This window comes from Neophocaena asiaeorientalis, unplaced genomic scaffold, assembly GCF_003031525.2.
Source record: "Neophocaena asiaeorientalis asiaeorientalis breed wild unplaced genomic scaffold, Neophocaena_asiaeorientalis_V1.1 scaffold256, whole genome shotgun sequence".
Taxonomy (NCBI): domain Eukaryota; kingdom Metazoa; phylum Chordata; class Mammalia; order Artiodactyla; family Phocoenidae; genus Neophocaena; species Neophocaena asiaeorientalis.
In genome coordinates, this window is record NW_020185324.1 from 4,083,322 (window position 1) to 4,102,353 (window position 19,032).

The 19,032-nt window shown below is 34.5% G+C and overlaps 1 protein-coding gene across 2 annotated transcripts in view; it reads right to left on the reverse strand.

Annotated features, from left to right (window-relative positions):
* RFX3 (regulatory factor X3) overlaps window positions 1-18,284 on the reverse strand; it is a 284,844-nt gene extending 266,560 nt beyond the window's left edge. The window contains exon 1 of one of the 2 annotated variants that reach the window (XM_024734283.1): window positions 18,119-18,284. In XM_024734283.1, coding sequence (XP_024590051.1) covers window positions 18,119-18,140 — 22 coding nt within the window. In that variant the 5' untranslated portion in view covers window positions 18,141-18,284. The remainder of the gene's footprint in view (window positions 1-18,118) is intronic. The other variant, XM_024734289.1, reaches the window with a different exon arrangement.
* Between the last annotated feature and the right edge of the window lie 748 nt (window positions 18,285-19,032).

Consider the following 19,032-nt stretch of genomic DNA (forward strand, 5'->3'; position numbering starts at 1 on the left):
TTAAACATGTTAAAAACATACCCATATTATATATATTACATATTTTGTACCCTTTTTTTAGTATTCCAATACAGTACAATACCCTCAAATACTGTCAAACTGTACACTGCATAATGGATGACAGGCACATAGTGTTGAATATCTGACACCGAATTGAAATGGAAAATACAATTTTGACATTAGTACACTGAAAACCTCATTCTAAAAATATCAGCATGACAATCTATTTGTCAAAATAACAGAATTCAAGACCTCCACTGCCTCCAGTAGTAACTTTTATTTATCTAAATAATCTCTTACTTGTCTTTTTGCATATACAAAATTTTACAAAAAAATTCAATTCATAAATCCATGATAAGTTACGATTAAAGATGACTAGATAATGATAGATATCTATGCTATATAAACAATGACATTCTAGTTTCACATCTAAGACACTGAAGGGCATTTTGATCACAGAAACCACCAAATGCAAAGATTCTTTCTCCAGTTTAAATCAGCCATATAAGCAAACTGAGAGCATAACCAACAAACCAGCAGTTCGGCTAGTGTAATTTCTATTTGTCTATTAATTATGACTTTTTTTACTTTTAACACTTCATGCATCAATTCTTTCCAATTTTTTAGGATATATTTTAGTGATAGCTACAGGTGCTTCAGAAGAACCTTCAATTGTAAGCAGATAGGGTGAACTTGAAGAAATGAATATCCCCTCTCCTCTCAAAAAAACAAAAACACAAAACTAAGCTAAAAGTTTTTGAAAGAGATTCTTAATCTGCCTTGTTTCCTTATAGAAAACCATAGTTTTAGTCAATACATTTAAAAAGAATATATAAATGAAAAGGCTCTATTTTCAAAGGCATATAAAAATGATAAAAGGCAGCAAAGAGAAAGGCAGAAAGAAAAATAAGGACAGATGTAAACAATTAGGACTCTTTAGTACAGAAGGAAGGCTAGCACCAATCAAGGCATCAAGATAAATACATAAACCCACATTTGAAGAAATATACAAAACCTACCTCTGTCAGACTTTGTTCAAATGTCACCTTCTCTTTAAGTTCTTCCTAATTATCCTATTTAAAATTACAATTTCCTCCACCCTCATCACCTACACTCTCTATACCCCTTCTTTCTTTATTTTTCTCCATAGCATTTATAACCATCTATTATAATACTCATTTACTTTCTCTCTCCCTCATCTCCAATTGTTTCAATGTATACTCCTCTAGAGCAGAGACCTGATCAATTTTGTTCACTGTTGTATCCTGCACAGCATTCCATTGGTTGGCCCGTATTGTAGGTGCCAATATTGGCTCAATAAATAATTGAAGATTATTACAAAAAGTAATAACGAACTTGTACACCTAAACTGATTCTAGAAATTGAAGGGAATCCCCTAAGTCTGAAGAGAGGTCAAGATGACTTCATAACTGGTAGTAAATTCACCAAACTTCATCAAAAGAGATGGTACAGAATGAAAACACATTGATTTTAAAAAGAGCTTATGCAATCTTGAGAAAGAAAAACAGAGCTGGAGGAATCAAGCTCCCTGACTTCAGCCTATACTACGAAGCTACAGTAATCAAGACAGTAAGGTACTGGCACAAAAACAGAAATATAGATCAATGGAACAGGATAGAAAGCCCAGAGAAAAACCCACGCACATATGGTCACCTTATCTTTGATAAAGGAGGCAGGAATATACAGTGGAGAAAAGACAGCCTCTTCAATAAGTGGTGCTGGGAAAACTGGACAGCTACATGTAAAAGTATGAGATTAGAACACTTCCTAACACCATACACAAAAATAAACTTAAAATGGATTAAAGACCTAAATGTAAGGCCAGACACCATCAAACTCTTAGAGGAAAACATAGGCAGAGCACTCTATGACATAAATCACAGCAAGATCCTTTTTGACCCACCTCCTAGAGAAATGGAAATAAAAACAAAAATAAACAAATGGGGCCTAACGAAACTTAAAACTTTTGCACAGCAAAGGAAACCATAAGCAAGACCAAAAGACAACCCTCAGAATGGGAGAAAATATTTGATTAATAAATAAGAGCTTATGGATTTATGGATGACAGCTCCATATTAAAAAAAAAAAACAAAAAAAACATTCTTCAGGGTAAAGTCTGTAGTAGACATCAAAGCAAGTGCTACCTTTCCATAGTGCAACCCTTGGTGGAATAGCACAAGTGCAACCACAGATCTGACTACTGTAACAATTCCCCTCTGATACCACTAAGTGCCTTGGTATAACCTTGGAACTCATGCCCTAATTCTGCACTTTGTGGACATTCCAGTAGGAACAGTGAAGGTAGGCAACAAAAGGAAAAACTAAAGAGTTTGGGGGTATCTGAAGTAGCCCCCTCCCAAAAAAGTTCTCATAATGCCCCCCATGTCTCTCCCATATTAAGTAGCATTAGGAATTTCCACACTCTGCCACAACCAGAAAATAGGAAGAAGGTACTGAATCCTAAAAGGGACTCTCCAAGTTCTGAAACTAAGAAATTAGTCTTGTCAGACACTAAGGAAATTCCAGGCAAGTCTGAAATTTCATACACACACAAACACACACACACACACACGTGTGTGTGTGTATGTATAAAATGCATATACAGATACAGAGTTAGGTAACAATATGTCATTTGAAAGGTAAGAGGAAAACAGTCCCTGATTAGGTCAGCCCAAATCTACTCCCTGCTAGATGATGCTAATTTGAAGAAATATCAAAAACTCATGAAATCATTTAATTCATTCCATTAAATCCATTTTAAAAAACAAGAAGTTAAAAAATCCATTTGGAATAATAGAATTGCATTGCTCAAATGGTCATTATAAAATCAGGTCTAGACAAAGTTATAAAATGGTTAAATGTGTTTTCTATAATTTGATTAGAGATAAACAATCTGAGGCTTAATCAATAATTATTGACTGCTTCTACTAGGAAAGGCCACTGGGTTTTGTGTTGAGTTCAAAAACCTATTGTGTAGTCATTTGCCCTTTGGAAGCTTACAAACAATTTGGAAAGATCAAACATTTACAGCCATAAATCTAAATCACAATTAGCTATCAATAGCTGTGTTAATAAGAAATTCATTAAAAGTAAACCCATCAAGTTAGGGACCACTCTAAGTTTAGGAGAGATGAATTTAAGCAGGGTGGGGAACACATTTTAAATAGAATAAACGATGAGACCCAAGTAATAGAGAAGAGAAAGGACAAGGCATAATTCAGGTGACTATAGAGAAGTAACAGCAACTGCCACTGACTAAGCACTTGGACGTCAGACACAGTGCTATTTGCCTATGTTATCTAATTTAATTTTTTGAAACAGTATTTTAAGTTATCTGCCTAAGGTTAAACTACTAATCAGTAGCAGAACTGGAATTCAAACCCAGGGTTGTTCATTCTGAAGTTCATGCTTTTAATCAATTATACAATATCAAAAGCCAGGCTGGCCAGAAAAGAGAAGTTACAGAGCAGAATGGTGAAATATAAATTTGAAAATGTACCCTAGATTATAAGCTTCCTAACAACAAAGGCTATGGTCACTCAATAAATATTTCTTAAATAATTCTGATGAATACGCAATAAGGAATCCTGAAAGATTGTGACCCCCAAAACATAAAACTCTGGGCTATTTGAAAACATCCAAAGTACCTCCTTTTTAGAGGATTCTATTAATCCATATTAAGAAACAGTTTTAGTAAAAATTTATCCAGATTATAAATTCATAAGATATTAAGACCACACACCATGTTTTAGATTCTTCCTCTTTATATCCAACAAATACAGCAGTCTAGTATTTAGTAACTGGTAACTCAACCTCTATATTCAAACCTCAGTTTAGACTTCCAAGCATTTAGCATTTTCTTTTCATCTGAATTATTTGTATTTTCTGTTCCACTTTATGGGCCAGTAGGTGTGTTGGCAAATCAGGAATATAGTTAAGTCTAAAAGTAAATGATTCAGATCCCTCCCCACCCACACCCAAAAACAAAACCCCTTTTCTTTAGTTAACAGAAAGCAAAATTGATTTAATGCACTGCATTCGGATTCTCTCTTAACTCTCATTAAATTAAAAAAATAAAACCATTAAGATGGGGACTTCCCTGGTGGTACAGTGGTTAAGAATCCATCTTCCAACGCGGGGGACGCCAGTTCGATGCTTGGTCAGGGAACTAAGATCCCACATGCCCTGGTGCAGCTAAGCCCACGCGTGCCACAACTACTGAGCCCGCATGCTCTGGAGCTGCACCACAACTAGAGAGAAGCCCGTGCGCCGCAACGAAAGATCCCGCATGCCACAACTAAGACCCATCGCAGGCAAATAAATAAAACACAAACAAACAAACAAAGTTAAGATTGAGTAACTTCTAGGCAAAAATGCAAGAGCTAACTAATATTTCATCATGCCTTTATCATAGTTCCTTTTTTATTGAAGGTGAGGAGAAATCCAAGGAGAACAGTTTTACAAGAAAGGTTTGTCCATGGGGATTTACCTTGTTTAGAGCGAAAGACAAATGGTTTTCCCCTATAGGAAACCTACTCTTGTTTTATATAAATGTATCCTTTGGTACTACAAATGAAGCTGGTAAGAGCATCAGATTACTGCTAGAAAGTTCAGTTATTTGTCATTTTCTTGGTCTCTCTGAGGTGGATTATTTCAAATAATCAACAGGGTTAGTGCTCAAATGATAAAGGTCATCTTTATCACAAAACAGGATACCAAAACTAAGTTCAAGCCTGACCTCATAGGTTTACTTCCAATTCTAACACACACACACACACAGAGAAAAATAAGACAAAATCTTGGTAATTACTTATTCCTGCCACAGTCTCACACTATTAATCAGTAAACAATATATCCTTCCAAAAACTCAGATTAAGAAAATAAGAAGTCATATAATAGCATGACTGCTGGTATTGCTTCTGGTTGCTATGGAATAAAGGGCAGTCCCTTCACATTCTCATTCGTTGGTTCTCTTACTTAAGAGTGCTGCAGCACCTTTAAATCCCAGCCAGGCAAGTCTCAGCTTGTATGACCAATATCAGCTGCCAGTAATTTTACTTTTGCTCCTCAAGAGAGTGACCTACAGGAACAAATACTTCAATTTTTATAATTAAAAATTCAATGAATTTTTACAATCTTTAGAAGGATTAGAATCGTCCTTACCCTCATCAAATTATGACATATTATCACTAACACACAGCAAGGGGAAATACGAACGATAGGGATTACAAATCTACTATTTTCTTTCTTAAAAAAAAAAAACCAAGCAAGTATGGTACTTCCCCTTAATGTACAGCCATTTAAAATTTTGGAAAATAAAATTTAATTGCATTTCTATATCATTTTAAAATAAAGCAATTAAATAATGACCTATATACAAAAATTATAGTTGGAAGATGATAAAAATTAAGATATTTATTCAAATATTGAATACAGAATTATAAAATTTTACTTTCTCTAGGAAAAATACGGAGCTCAAACTCTAGATAAAATAAGCAAGTAGAGTGAATACTTACGGCAGCACATTTGCGCTGTCTGCCTTTAAGGAAAGGTTTTCACCAGCTATGATATATACCATAAGAACACTGGTCTAGGAGTGAGGAGCCTAGGGCTCAACAGCCCCAGCTCTGATAAATGCTATATGTCCAAGTCACTTAACCTCCGTTTTCTTTCACATAAATGGGGGTTGGGGGAGTTAAACGAGATAACCTCCAAAGTCTGTTCCAACTTAAAAATTCTGTTTCTAAAATAAAACATCCTAATGATGTCTCTACTGGAATCTATATATTTGCGCCATTTGGAAGCATGTCTAACTCTAGCAACAGACCTTTTTACCTCTTTAATCTCTACTCCAGCATCCTGGCTACCCCTTTTGGTCAGCTGTGCAGATCAGACACAGTAAAGGGGCAGAAGAATATGGCCGTAGAATATTTAAGTAGAAACAGGGATAAAGGCTGAAGTTGGGCCCCTAAGGAAAGAAGACACTCACTATAGGTGGCTTGAGGCTCCAGCTCCAGCTTCAGACTCAAAAGCTTAGCTGCCATGCAAACAGGGTCAGGTTCTAAAATATAAGTCAATTATTTGATAAAGCTTTCCTTCACATGGTGTTCTTCCAAATTAGAACATTAAGTTGTTTGATGTTGGGGAGTTACTCCAATACAGAATAAGTGGAGCAATATAATCTGCCCACAAACAAATTAAAAGAATGACGTATAAAATATTAATCCCTTTCACCTCTGGGAGGTAAATATCAAGACAGTTGTTTTCCTGCATCCTGCAAACAAGGGCTGCAGCACTTGTGCTTGATCCCTTTTTTAGTGATAGGTCAGATTTCAAGTAGAAGACCCTGGAATTACTAAACAAAAGACTTGACCAACAAATGAGAACAAACTTCCTGATTTACAAATGCTGTGCTGAGAAGAAACAACATGAAGATCAACCACTCTTAAATACGTTGTTTTAAATATAATGTAAGCACTGTTTCAAGGCTACATTGAGTCTGTTCTTAACATAAGACTTAAATTTTTTCAAAACAATGTAGAACAAAATAGGATTCAAGTTTATTTCAACAAACAAATTATTTCAAATTATATAGCTTTAAGAACAACAGAACGTAATAATCCTTAGTCTGTGTGATGGACACATGAGGGTTCACTATACTATTCTATATTCTTCACTGTTAGCTTTAAAAGTTTTTAAAAAAGAAAGTTTTAAGATTATAAACATTTATGGTACACAGTTTTTCACTATATATTGGCTTCCCATATGTAAACTGCTTTAGATATCAGATAAGCTAATCAGATATTCTAATTGAATATATTAACTTTCTATAGTAATATATAACTTTGTAACAATAAAATAATTACAAGAAAACTCTGATACATCTCAGTTTAATTCTTTTCTATATACAACATTAATAGTGAAATCACATACAATAATAATCAAAAGTCCCAGAGCTTTACTGTAAATATTTCAGACAAAAAAAGTAATGTAGTGTCCATAAGAAACTTAAGTATAATCTGTTTCTCAGCTTCCCCTATTCATTAAAATCAAGTAAGGCAAAAAAGTAAATGATTATTCACCCAACAAATTATCTCACCATTCATACATTGATTTATCCATCTCACCTTATTTTTAATCTTTACTTCAAATTTTTCTAATTTCATCTAACTGCATTTTCAATGTCTCCTCCTATCCTTTGTTTTTACCCTTGATTCCTAAATATCATCCCCATCATTTCTGCCTTCTAAAATCTGAAATCTTAAAAAATACGTCCACATAGCTGAGAATATATAATTTTGTATCAAATACCTAATTTCTCTCTTTTCTTTCAAAATAGTCCTTAAAACCCAATAGAAAGCTGAGCCATTTCAGGATTCCTAAATTAACCAAAATAGTACTGGCACTAAATACACATTGATATAAATCCTTTAATTCCTCATTCAAAAGTAAAGCTAAAGAATAATGATGTTAAACTACAAGCTTATAGACTAACATAGCCAATTATTTCTTATGTCTCTGCTAGAATGTTTTTGAATAAAATATTAGAAATAATGTTATTAACTGTAGTGGTAATATTACTAAGTATACTTAATGTGGCAAACTGAATTTCTTATGTAGACCCTAACATCACCCTTCTTTTTCTCTATACTGTACTAACCATTATTCGTACTCTAATTTTTCCAACTATATGATCCTGCCCCAATTTACCCTCATCTTACCCCATTCCTTCAGATTAAGGTGTTGTTCTAGGCATGCGGTGTCATCTATTAGCATTCTTTCTAAGGTTTGTAAACCAAAGGGCAAGCTGGAGCTTCCAAAGCTCACGGACAATGCATTACACAAGACTGTGCTACAGGATTTAGGAAATTCCAGACAGCTGTGTAAATTAACAAAAATGCAATATCATAGAGAGGTTTATATTATCCAAGAAAGATGCCTTTATTTTAAAGTTTAACAAGGACAGCATGACTGCAGGTGAGTAACGTATCAGGATCATTATAATGACCTCCTCCCACAAATGACTTTGATCTTCATCTCCATTCCATGGGCACTTGCATTTCTAACAAGACCAGTAAATACTCAAGTAAATCTAACCCAATCAAAATATTAAAATACAGCACCTCCCAATTTCAAAGATAAAACCCACTTACTTCCAAACCATATGGCTCTCAAACCTCTGGTGAAATATAAATCCACATCTATTATACAGCTCCACTCATTCAACATTATTTAAAAGGTTTTAAATTTCAAAACTCGGCAGACTTCTAAAAATAAAAGCATAGATCAAATGTTGATCCAGCAGCACAATATCTTAACCTACTATAATCAGAATTACAATTTTTGCCTTTAATAACTTAATTCAATTTCAGCGTTCATGGCCTTTGTTAACTAAAGGTAGCCTCTAAATACCCCCGTATAATGTGAGGCACCATTAAAAATCGTTCCCCAAATCACAGGAAGGTCATTCAAAGAACTTAAGTCAAACATTTCCCCTAATTTTCTTTGCCTCAACAAAATAGCACCGCAGTTCCTAGATATGTAGAATGCGGAAACCAGTGAGCAAAAGCAGTTTTGACAGAAGTTCTGAAGTACCAATTAAAATGACTTTCTAAAGGTCTATGCACAAACACACACATATACACAAAACACTATATATAAGATAAAATCCATTTTTCTTAATAAAAGTACACTCTAAAAATATAAAGTGACGTTTTAAACAAAACATGTTTTGAAATGTCGTTTAGAAGCATGCAGTGTGATTATGTTACATGATCGAAACAAAGAATCTAACTTTATCTGGTGCCTGTATATCAATATTTCATGTTGGGCTCTCATCGTGGTACATCAAAATATGCATATTGTATATTTAAGATGGTAAAAGTGATTTTCAGATCACTAATATATCTTTTCATGTGTTTTTTTTAATGACCCTTATGCTGACACTTCATTAAAACTCATCTCCAAGATTGTCATCAGATATAACCAGATGTCAATCAGTGAAAGCCTGATGTGACAGATTACACTCTTTGGTTCTTTAAAATGTCAGCCTCAGTAGGAATAGGGGAAAAACCTAAGTTCTATTGCAAAAAATATATCCACAAAACAATCCACCCAAAGCAAAATGTAGACAGGTGGATTTAAAGCATCATTTCTGTTATCTAGCACACAAACTAGATTTTCTCACTACTGTCTTCTACCTTTCTCTTTTCTTTTTTTTTTTTTTTTTTTTTTTTTATTTTTTATTATTTTTTTTTTTGCGGTCCGCGGGCCTCTCACTGCTGTGGCCTCTCCCGTTGCGGAGCACAGGCTCCAGATGTGCAGGCTCAGCGGCCATGGCTCACGGGCCCAGCCGCTCCGCGGCATGTGGGATCTTCCCGGACCGGGGCATGAACCCGCGTCCCCTGCATCGGCAGGCGGACTCTCAACCACTGCGCCACCAGGGAAGCCCTGTCTTCTACCTTTCTAAATCTGTGCATGACTAAATCACAATATAGGCTCTTTAAAAGAGAAAGATATTATTGCACACCAATATACTAAGGGATAGACATATACAGATACATTCAATCTTTAGGAGAAAAGGAATCACAGACAAATACGAAGTAATAAAATGCCTATCCTCACAAAAGTGTGTGTACTCTGCATAATACTACAACAGGAAAGGAAATAGATCTGGAAGACATACTGGATCACCTGAGTCATTTCTGTTTCTCCCCTCCCCATGCCCTGCAATCCCCACCCCAACCTCTACTTCCACCAAAACGTCACAGTCCAGGAAAACAAACTGGATAGAGTATACAATGCACAAGTATTCAACAATGGAAACAGGATATGATTTCTAAATGTATCTCCCTCTTCCTGCCCCTCTCCAGCAACCCTCCCTCACCACCCCCAAAAGCAAAGCATGGAAGAAAGAAATTTAAGTGACTAGCAAAGGGTTTCTAAAATGGTTTTGCACATTAAGATAAACTATGCTGATTGAGACTGAAGAGGGCCAGATGCATTTTTAAGGATGATAGTTTTATACTGAAATGTATAAAGCCATCAATCATTCAGATCTGTAGTTCCGAAACTTGAATACGATTCTATCAATAAAAATAGCATTCAAAAATAATTTTAAAAGCAACAATTACAATCTATTAACTTTCATACACTCCTTATTAAACTGGTAAAAGAGGTGAGATGAGAGAGAGCAGAATATAAGACTTATCTTGAACTAATGCAAAAATACTTCCTTTCACAGCATGCAATCCTCTAAAATCTTGTAAGTGCACTTGTCAAATTAACATTAAAGTACTGAGCAAAGTAAGTCAGACAGAGAAAGACAAATACCACAAGATATTGCTTATATGTGGAATCTAAAAACAATGGTACAAATGAACTCATTTACAAAACAGAAATAGAGCCACCAATGTAGAAAACAAACTTATGGTTACCAGTGGGGAAAAGGAGTGGGGGGGGTAAATTGGGAGACTGGGATTGGCATATACACACTACTATATATAAAACAGATAACTAATAACGACCTACTGTATAGCACAGGGAACTCTACTCAATATTCTGTAATGACCTATATGGGAAAAGAATGTAAAAAAAGAGTGGATATATGTATAACTGATTCACTCTACAGTATACCTGAAAGTAACACATCATTGTAAATCAACTATACTCCAATAAAAATTTTTTAAGTCATGAACATGCATACCTCTTGACCAAAAGACACAATTTTTCTGCCACCAAACCTAAATTTTAAAAATGCTAACCAAGTATAAACAATATTCAGAGAAATGAAAAGCAGCAATTATTGCCAATGGAAAACTACAAAAGAATACTAGTGTGGAAGATGGCAATGCTCCCCACAGCCGGGCCCCAAAGTAGTCCAAAAGCCCTCAGAATTTGCCCAACTCCTTGACAGGATTTTAGCTCTTTTCAAAACTAGCTGAATAGCATAAAGGGAAGAAAAAAGTCAAGGCTTTAATAACTGGGGAAGAAATGCTAAAAAATGAGATCAACAGAAATTAATTTTTCTTGCTTCTAATGAGAGAGAGAGAGCTCGCAGAGGCTTGGGCTCCTCACCACCCCACCCCGCTTTCTCTGTTAATTTGCCTATCCACATACTTGGGAAATTATGTCCTGTTTTAAATACCTCATTGGGGAGCAACAGGCAGGAGCCCCAACTGTCAGACACTTGTCTGGCACACAAACATAGAGGAGCTGGCGCAGCAGGAGCTCAAGCTGTGAGACTCAGCTAATTCCTCTGTGGGTGAGAACATCAGGGCACTTGGCCATAGCTCCCTACAGGGGCCACTGAAATGGTGGAAGCTTCTGACTGTGACATAGGTATGGCCATTATGCTAGACCCATGTTTTTTTATGCTGGGTTTTCTTTCTTTGTTGTTCTTATCAGAAAAAACAATAGGCAAGCAAAATGCCATCAGTAAAGGAAACACCAATTCCAGGCTCCATGTTATTGGCATGTTTCCCTTTTTCCACACCAATCTCACCATGGAATCATAGACTATTAGTGCTGGAAAGGGCTTTAACGATCACATAGCACTGCTTCATTTACTGCTTCATTTTACAAATGGAGAAACTGAGACCTAGGAGGTTTAAGTGACCAGCTTAAGGTTTTTCACTTAGTGGCAGACTGAGTACCAGAACAGAAGCTCTTTTTCTCCTTTTTACTCTCCTTTGGGGGGCACTTTTGAAGACCTTTATTTCTTAGCCTAGTCACCCTCTCTTTTCTCCTTCCACATCACCTCTCAATTTAGGTCTCTTCTCACCAACTAATGTACTTTCATTTTCAGGCCAGCTGCCTCACTCTTAGCTTTCCTGGGCTCAGCTCCTATTATCCCTTGCCCATTTCTGCCTAAACAGGAAGACCTCTCGTAATCTTTACCAGCCACTGTAAAGTAAAGGCAAGCAATATTGACTGGGTATTACAGCTTCTAATAAAAGTAATGAGAAAGAAGAATCCAGGAGTTAAAAGTCAGCAATGGGCAGGCACATGTGACTGTGCAAACACAATATTTTGGGACTAGACAAGAGATTTAACCTAAAGTGCTCAGCCAGAGGCCAACACATAGCCGGGACTAGGAAGGGAAACTCGTAGGGCATAATCATGCTCAGGTTACATCATTAGTGGAACAAGGATATGTATTTGTTCATGAGGGCAGTCAGATGGATAGAAATTGTAAGAAGATAATGGATGATTAAAAACGGTAAGAATGATATATAACCTTACCACCTAATAAGTCACATTTCCTAGCCTTTTTCCAAAAGTTCCCTTTAAAATGTGTGTCAGATTCACTGGAGAAAGGAAGCAGAGGAGATGGCTGAGCTGAGAGTCTACATACTTTTTATGTTGGGACTAATTACCTATAAAAATAATGTAAAAGGAATCATATACTTAATTGAACATTTAACAGGAGTAGGAGGATGGGAGCAGGTAAGATGAGGGAGACAGGCAAAAAGCCTGTACAATACACAATGCTTCAGCAAAAAAGATGACACACAGTATCAGATAAATTTTCAATTGTAATGTATAAACCACATTTCCACTTTGAGAAAGATCGGGCTATTGAGATCACTGTAAAATGAGAAAAACATTTCTTCTTAGTCAAAATGCTTACACAAATAGAAATATAGCAAATTACTGAATAGTAACTTTAGATATAGCAGTCAACTAAAATGATTCTTTCAACATCTTTAATGCCCTAACAAAGGGAACCAAAGGCGTTATTTTTCCACTACTATTTCATATTATATGTTTTACTGAATAACATTCTTGGGGTTACTTTATACCTCAAGATTGGGGTTGGCAAATTCTTCTAAAATTACTTATTGCTACAGGTAAACAAATGGTGACCTCACATTTTTCTACTGTTAGTAAAATAACGATTCTAAGCAGTGCATATAAATTGGAATAATTCCTTGATGAACTCATCTTTATACAACTATTATCATTATTATATATTAATGACTGCATTTTGTAAAATGTTTATAAATAGGGCTCAAAATGTTTTCAAATGAATTCATGTATAATAGATGTGAAAAGGAAAATATCAATTGGACAATGAAATGGACAATGGGAAGTGTTAAGAGTTTATGAAATGTTACATCATTAATTCTCAGTCTGAGATCCCTAGACCAGGAGAGTTATCCAAACATAAAAAGAATCCGTTACAATAAGGCTGCAAAGTAAAACTAAAACATAACTTTGGGCTAGCACCCTATTAATTCAGTGTAATAACAAGACTGGTTATCAAATGATAATCCAAACCTACAGTTGACAGCTTCGTGTCTTTTATTTTTAAAAGGGTGGAAGAGGGAATAATTATTTAATGAGTGCAGATCAATAGGCATAATCTTTCAAAACTTAGGACCAACTGGGAAATAGATGGTCAGAAGTGTATTAAAAGGATTCTTAGATAGCAAAAAAATTAGACTGGGTATCTTCTCAGTATTCCCTAAGAACCAACATGTATTGAGCATGTATTCCAAGTCAAATACTGAGCAAAGCACATTACATGAATTAGCTCCTTTACTCTTCACAAAACTCCATAAAGCAGATTAAGGCTGATCTATTTTTCAGATGAGAAAACTGAGGCTAAATGAAGCTAAACAACCTGTCCAAGGTTCCACAGCTAATAAGATTATCTGAAATCTGAGTCCAAAGCCTGTGTTTTTAACCAATATACTTATCTACAATCGATTTAAAAAACAAAACACATACCTATTTGATACTCTAAATACATTCCAATTTTTTAACTCATTCATTTTCATTAAATACATCTTGTAGTTTGATGTGATATATAAAATGTCAAATATAAAGGTTTTGAAACAATGTCATATACTTTAAATTCTTAGTGGCATAAATTAGTTTATGTTAATGAATTGGTAGGATCACGTGTTTAAGGAAAAATGCCTAACCTATTTTAGCAAGACTAATACTTTAAAATATTATTATTCTCTATTGATGTTTTGAATTCTTTGTGGCATGTCTTATAAAGGTACTTTTAAAAAATATCATATTTTGCTGATTGTACTTAAATGTGGGACAACAGTATACATAAATCCATTATCTAGAGGGAAAAAAAGTTTATTTGATATAACTGTATCTTTCTAAGCTTACTTGAGGCAGATACTGACTACCACTGCTTCAGTATTTGTCTTTTAGAGTATACATGTACTGCTGAGGAAGTAAAGTCAATGATGCAAGAAGAACCCAAAACAGTGAATTCAACAGTTCTCCTAAAAAAAAAAAAAATCTCCATGAACAAATATTCAGATACAGAAAGCAATATAAGATCACTTCCAGTTTAGCAGTATAAGGCACAGAGGAAAGTGGAGAATCTAAAACTTTTCAGTTAATAAAGCCAAGTTAAATATTCAAACCAGACTGTTCTAACAGCAGGAAGTGGGGACCAAATTCTCCAATTTCTGTTATTATTGTTGTTGACTTAATTAGCCTGATAACTATTATTACCATTTATACTTTTGAGAGAGTTTTAAATTATACCATAAAAAGCATACCACTAATTATGCCATATATAAATGCTGTAAGGATATACAATATACTGATATGTGCAACAATGCCAAATTTATGGAGTACAAAGCCATACTGCCAAAACAGTATGATTTTTCAAGTTAAACTAAATTTTTTAGATACAGATTAAAATACCTGCATAAGAAGATGATAAATGTATATGCCTACAGGACGAATGCTGACATTCAGATTATGCCAAAGATATCAATCTTGATATTGTTTTATGCTGTGCTAATATATATTAGTACACAGAAAGATAGGCTTTGATGAAAAGCTGCCAATTAAGACAGTATATTAAATTGAAACTCCACAGAAATAAGGCTATTATATGCTTGAATGCGTAAGTAATTAAATTTTTTTTCTTTACATAAAAGTTCTAATCAGTTCACATTCTTAGTGATAATAATCTCTTGTTGCAAACAGCACAGCACCCTCTGGTGCATCTGTTGTAAGATGTATAAAATTTCCACCAAAAAAGGATAGAATCCGGGTAAAAATGAACCTTAGAAATCAATAGTTTGTTACTATTTTATTTACTCCAGTACATATTTTTAAACATTAATGCTTGAAAACAATTTTCACTTAAAAACAGCACTAAAAACTTTATAATAACAATTGAAGTAGATAAGGAAAATGTTTTCATTTGAAAATATTTAAAATAACCAACAAAAACAACACTGGTTCTCAACATTTATCATTTAAATTAAAATAATGCTGCCCCCCAAAAAATTCAAGTATGGGATGGCAAAAGTTAACTTGTCATGTTAACCAAATTTCACTTTATTCAAATCTGCCTTGGCTTTTTGCTTCAGATAAACTGACTAATTGTGTAAAGTGCTCCTGAGTACTTTGCTGGATTCAAAGGGAATTTATCATTCCTTTAAAGAATTTGAAGTGTTTTCTGAAAGGATCTGCAACTTACACAGCTCAAAACTAGAATGATATTCAAAAATAAAAGTTACGCTAATTAAATTAGGAATCAATTTGAATAGTTCAAAACCTTTACTTTAAAAAGAAAACTCTTCCTACGAAAATAATTAACTCCAAAAGTATATTTTACTAAGGACAAAAGCAAAGGATGCCACCTGCTTTAGACAGCCCTTTTGTGAACCGGTGGAAGTCCCAACACAATGCACTAGAAATGAAAGTGACACCTGTTTAAAGCAGCCATCTGTCCCTAACAAAGCTAGATTTAGTTAAATCCGCTTAATCTTGGATTTCCAAAATATGGGAACACTATGCACCTGTGAACAGAGAGGAATTTAAAATCTGTTTTGCAACAGCCACTGGGAAGCCATACCAAAGAGTTAAAAGCAAAGGATTCCATTAGGGAAACTAATTGCTTATTTTTTAAAGTAACTAGAAGTAGAGGATTTTTAGCCTAATGCTCAGCATTAAAAACAAAGCAGGCAAAAAAAAAAAAAGCAGACTTTTCATAATTTAAAGGTTTATGTCTTCCAAGACTCTTTTGTAATTTGAAAGCCTCCTTGTTTGGTATTCTCATTTCTTGTAACACAGGCTCACTAGAAATACAAAAAAAACAAAGTAACATTCCTACTACACTGTTCAGAAAAAAAATTTTTTTAACTCTTCCTACATATCTGATGCTATATCTTCTCTTTTAAACACACACACACACACACACACACACACACATACTATAAAATCTGAGACACAAAGATCATACTCCACCTACTGATTTTTTCAGTTGACAGTTTAGAGGAAAGCACATAAAACATCAACTTTCTCAAGAAAAATGAAACATGTTACCAAAAAGTAACATATATCATCCTTTAAATAATAGATTAAATCTATCTTGATTTTACAATTCATTTTTAATTGGTAATTTTTTTACTATTAAATTTGTTTCTGATTTAAAAATTGTTTTGTTTAGCATCAAAGTATATTAAATTTATAAACTATAAATTTTTTATTTCAGTACTTATAAACTATAAACCTTTTATTTGAGTACCTAAGTAGAGCATGAGACTATTTGAATACTGGAGGAGTAATATACTATTTTTTAAATTAGGCATAACTACCCCATATAATGAAAACATTGTGGAATGGCACATTTTAGAAATGCATTTTAGTTTACTGTTATACATTTAAATGTACTACATAAATATGCCTATATAACATTTAATGCAATTCATAGGCACAATAATATAAAAAGACTGAGATAGGCATTATGACATACAGTGAATCACAGATATTCAGCTATTCAAAACAAGTTACAAGTAACTCCTATTTCATAATTTTAGTTTTAAAGTTTGGACACTTTTCCGAGTTCGTTTTTTAGTCTAAAAACAAACACAAGAGAATACAAATACATAATATAGTCCCTCCTAGGAAAAATATCTCAGAAAAAAAATGTTACTAAACATTTATCAGTGTGTTAAATTTTTTAACTTATCATTTGTTAGTATTTCTGGCTATTATTTACTTAATCCGTATGAATAATGTTGACACACTTGAGTCCAAAGCATGTCTAGCAGCAACTTTTATATCACATAAGTGCTTTTAAAAATGAATAGGTAATAGAATTCAATTTAAGTTCTGCTCTCAAATCACCTTGTGAATGAAAATCTGAATTATAGAAAACCTGAGATAGTCGTAATGAGTGAAATGCCTGAAAAAAATTCTTGGACACTGCAAGTAAAAATATTAAACCATAAAATTATAGCATATAATCTACTCGACTGAAAATGCATTATGTAAATGGCATAAGGTCTGAAACTGTCTCAAGACAGCAAAACTCCTATTAACTTCAGAGAGTTTATAGGACCCAGGAACTTCACCATCCAAAAGTGTTCAGGCATTTGACACTCATTTGAACAGAAAAAAAAATACAGGTTAGTATTAGAGATTTGCAAGAAACCCAGATTGGGGAGGCGGGAGGGCAAATATAAAGAAATTTGAGTGCTCTGAGAAAGACTTCTTTCAGAACAAACATCACCCTCATTTAAAATAGCAATCACAAGAAAATGGATTTTAAAAAAGAAAAGATTTTTTTTAAACCTCTTATTTTACAAAATATTAGCCTTAATAGCTTTACAATTACCCAACCTGCTCACTGACATTCTGAAGAATAATTAATACTGTCATATTATTCACAGGCTGCTCTGTCAGGTAAATCAATATATGTTTGCTGTTAGAAAGACGACTATTTAAATAAGCATTTAAAAATTCCAAATTGGAACCTTCAATTTGTGCGAATATTACAGTACACTATATTTGTTTTCGCACACATTCATTATCAAAACTCTTTACTGATAATTAATTAAACATTACACTGAAAAATGAACAAATTTACAGGATCTGTAAAACTGGGTTACCTCTCAGAGCCTATAACTTGAGAACTGATAAGTCTTCAAATCTACAGAGAAAAATACAGTTTTGAAGCAAAGACCTAAAAAGGAAAGAGTTCTCTCGCTTCAGCAGGTTTAAGTCACTGTCCAAAGAAAACCAAAAAATAAATTTAAAAGACTATGTTAAGAACACATATGCCTAGATCTTAACAACCACAAAGAAAGTGAAATATACACACGTTTCAAGTTGAGAAGCTTCATACATTCTTTATGAACAACTTGACTTCAATTTCAACTCTCAAAGGAAAACGAAGAGAAGATTTAAAAAAAAAAACTCTTTAAAGTACCATAACTGTCACAAATAACACTGTAAACTGAGTTCTCACAAAGCTTCCTTACGTCCTTTCCCTGTCTGTCACACACAGTCTCATAACCACAATGAAAATTGTTAACACTCCACTGTGGGGAAGGAGGTTCATCAAAGTGAAATGGAACCTCACTCGTACCCCTCCCATCTCCACATGAAGGATAAAGCACTGTCAATAACTACTAACCCAAGTATCACAGATGCCCTGCATCCGGTTTAAATCACACACACACACACACACGCACACACACACCAAAAAAGAGAGAGGAGAGAGACTTTTTAAAAAAAGATCTCTTTCCCAATGCAGCAAAGAACCCAGCAAAGAGGCCCCTGGTTTCAGTGTGTGTGCAAGGGGTGTGGGGGGAGAAGAAAGAGGGGGAGGGAAGAGTGCCGAATGGATATTAAGATTGTTTGCAGCACAAAGAAAACACAGTTTTAAAAGAGAAAAAAGAAAACCATGCAGCTGATGATGGTAAAAGAAGAGCAGCTCATTAAGCACAAGGCAAAGAGGGGCAAAAATGAAGGCAAGAGGCAGTGGGAAAAGTTCACCGATGTACGAGGAGAAAAATAACAAAACCCATAACAAGGCCCCACAAGTGAACAACAACAACAAAACACCACCTCGTGGGTCCCCCCTTGCACACTCTTGTCTATTTCGGTTTTGAAAGAAACAGGAACCAAGCAGCTTTGAAAAAGAAGAAAATTGAAAGAAAGAAAGAAAGAAAAAAAAAAAACCTTATCTCTTCACCTGACCCTCCTCCTCAGACCCAGACCTAAGGGAGAGCT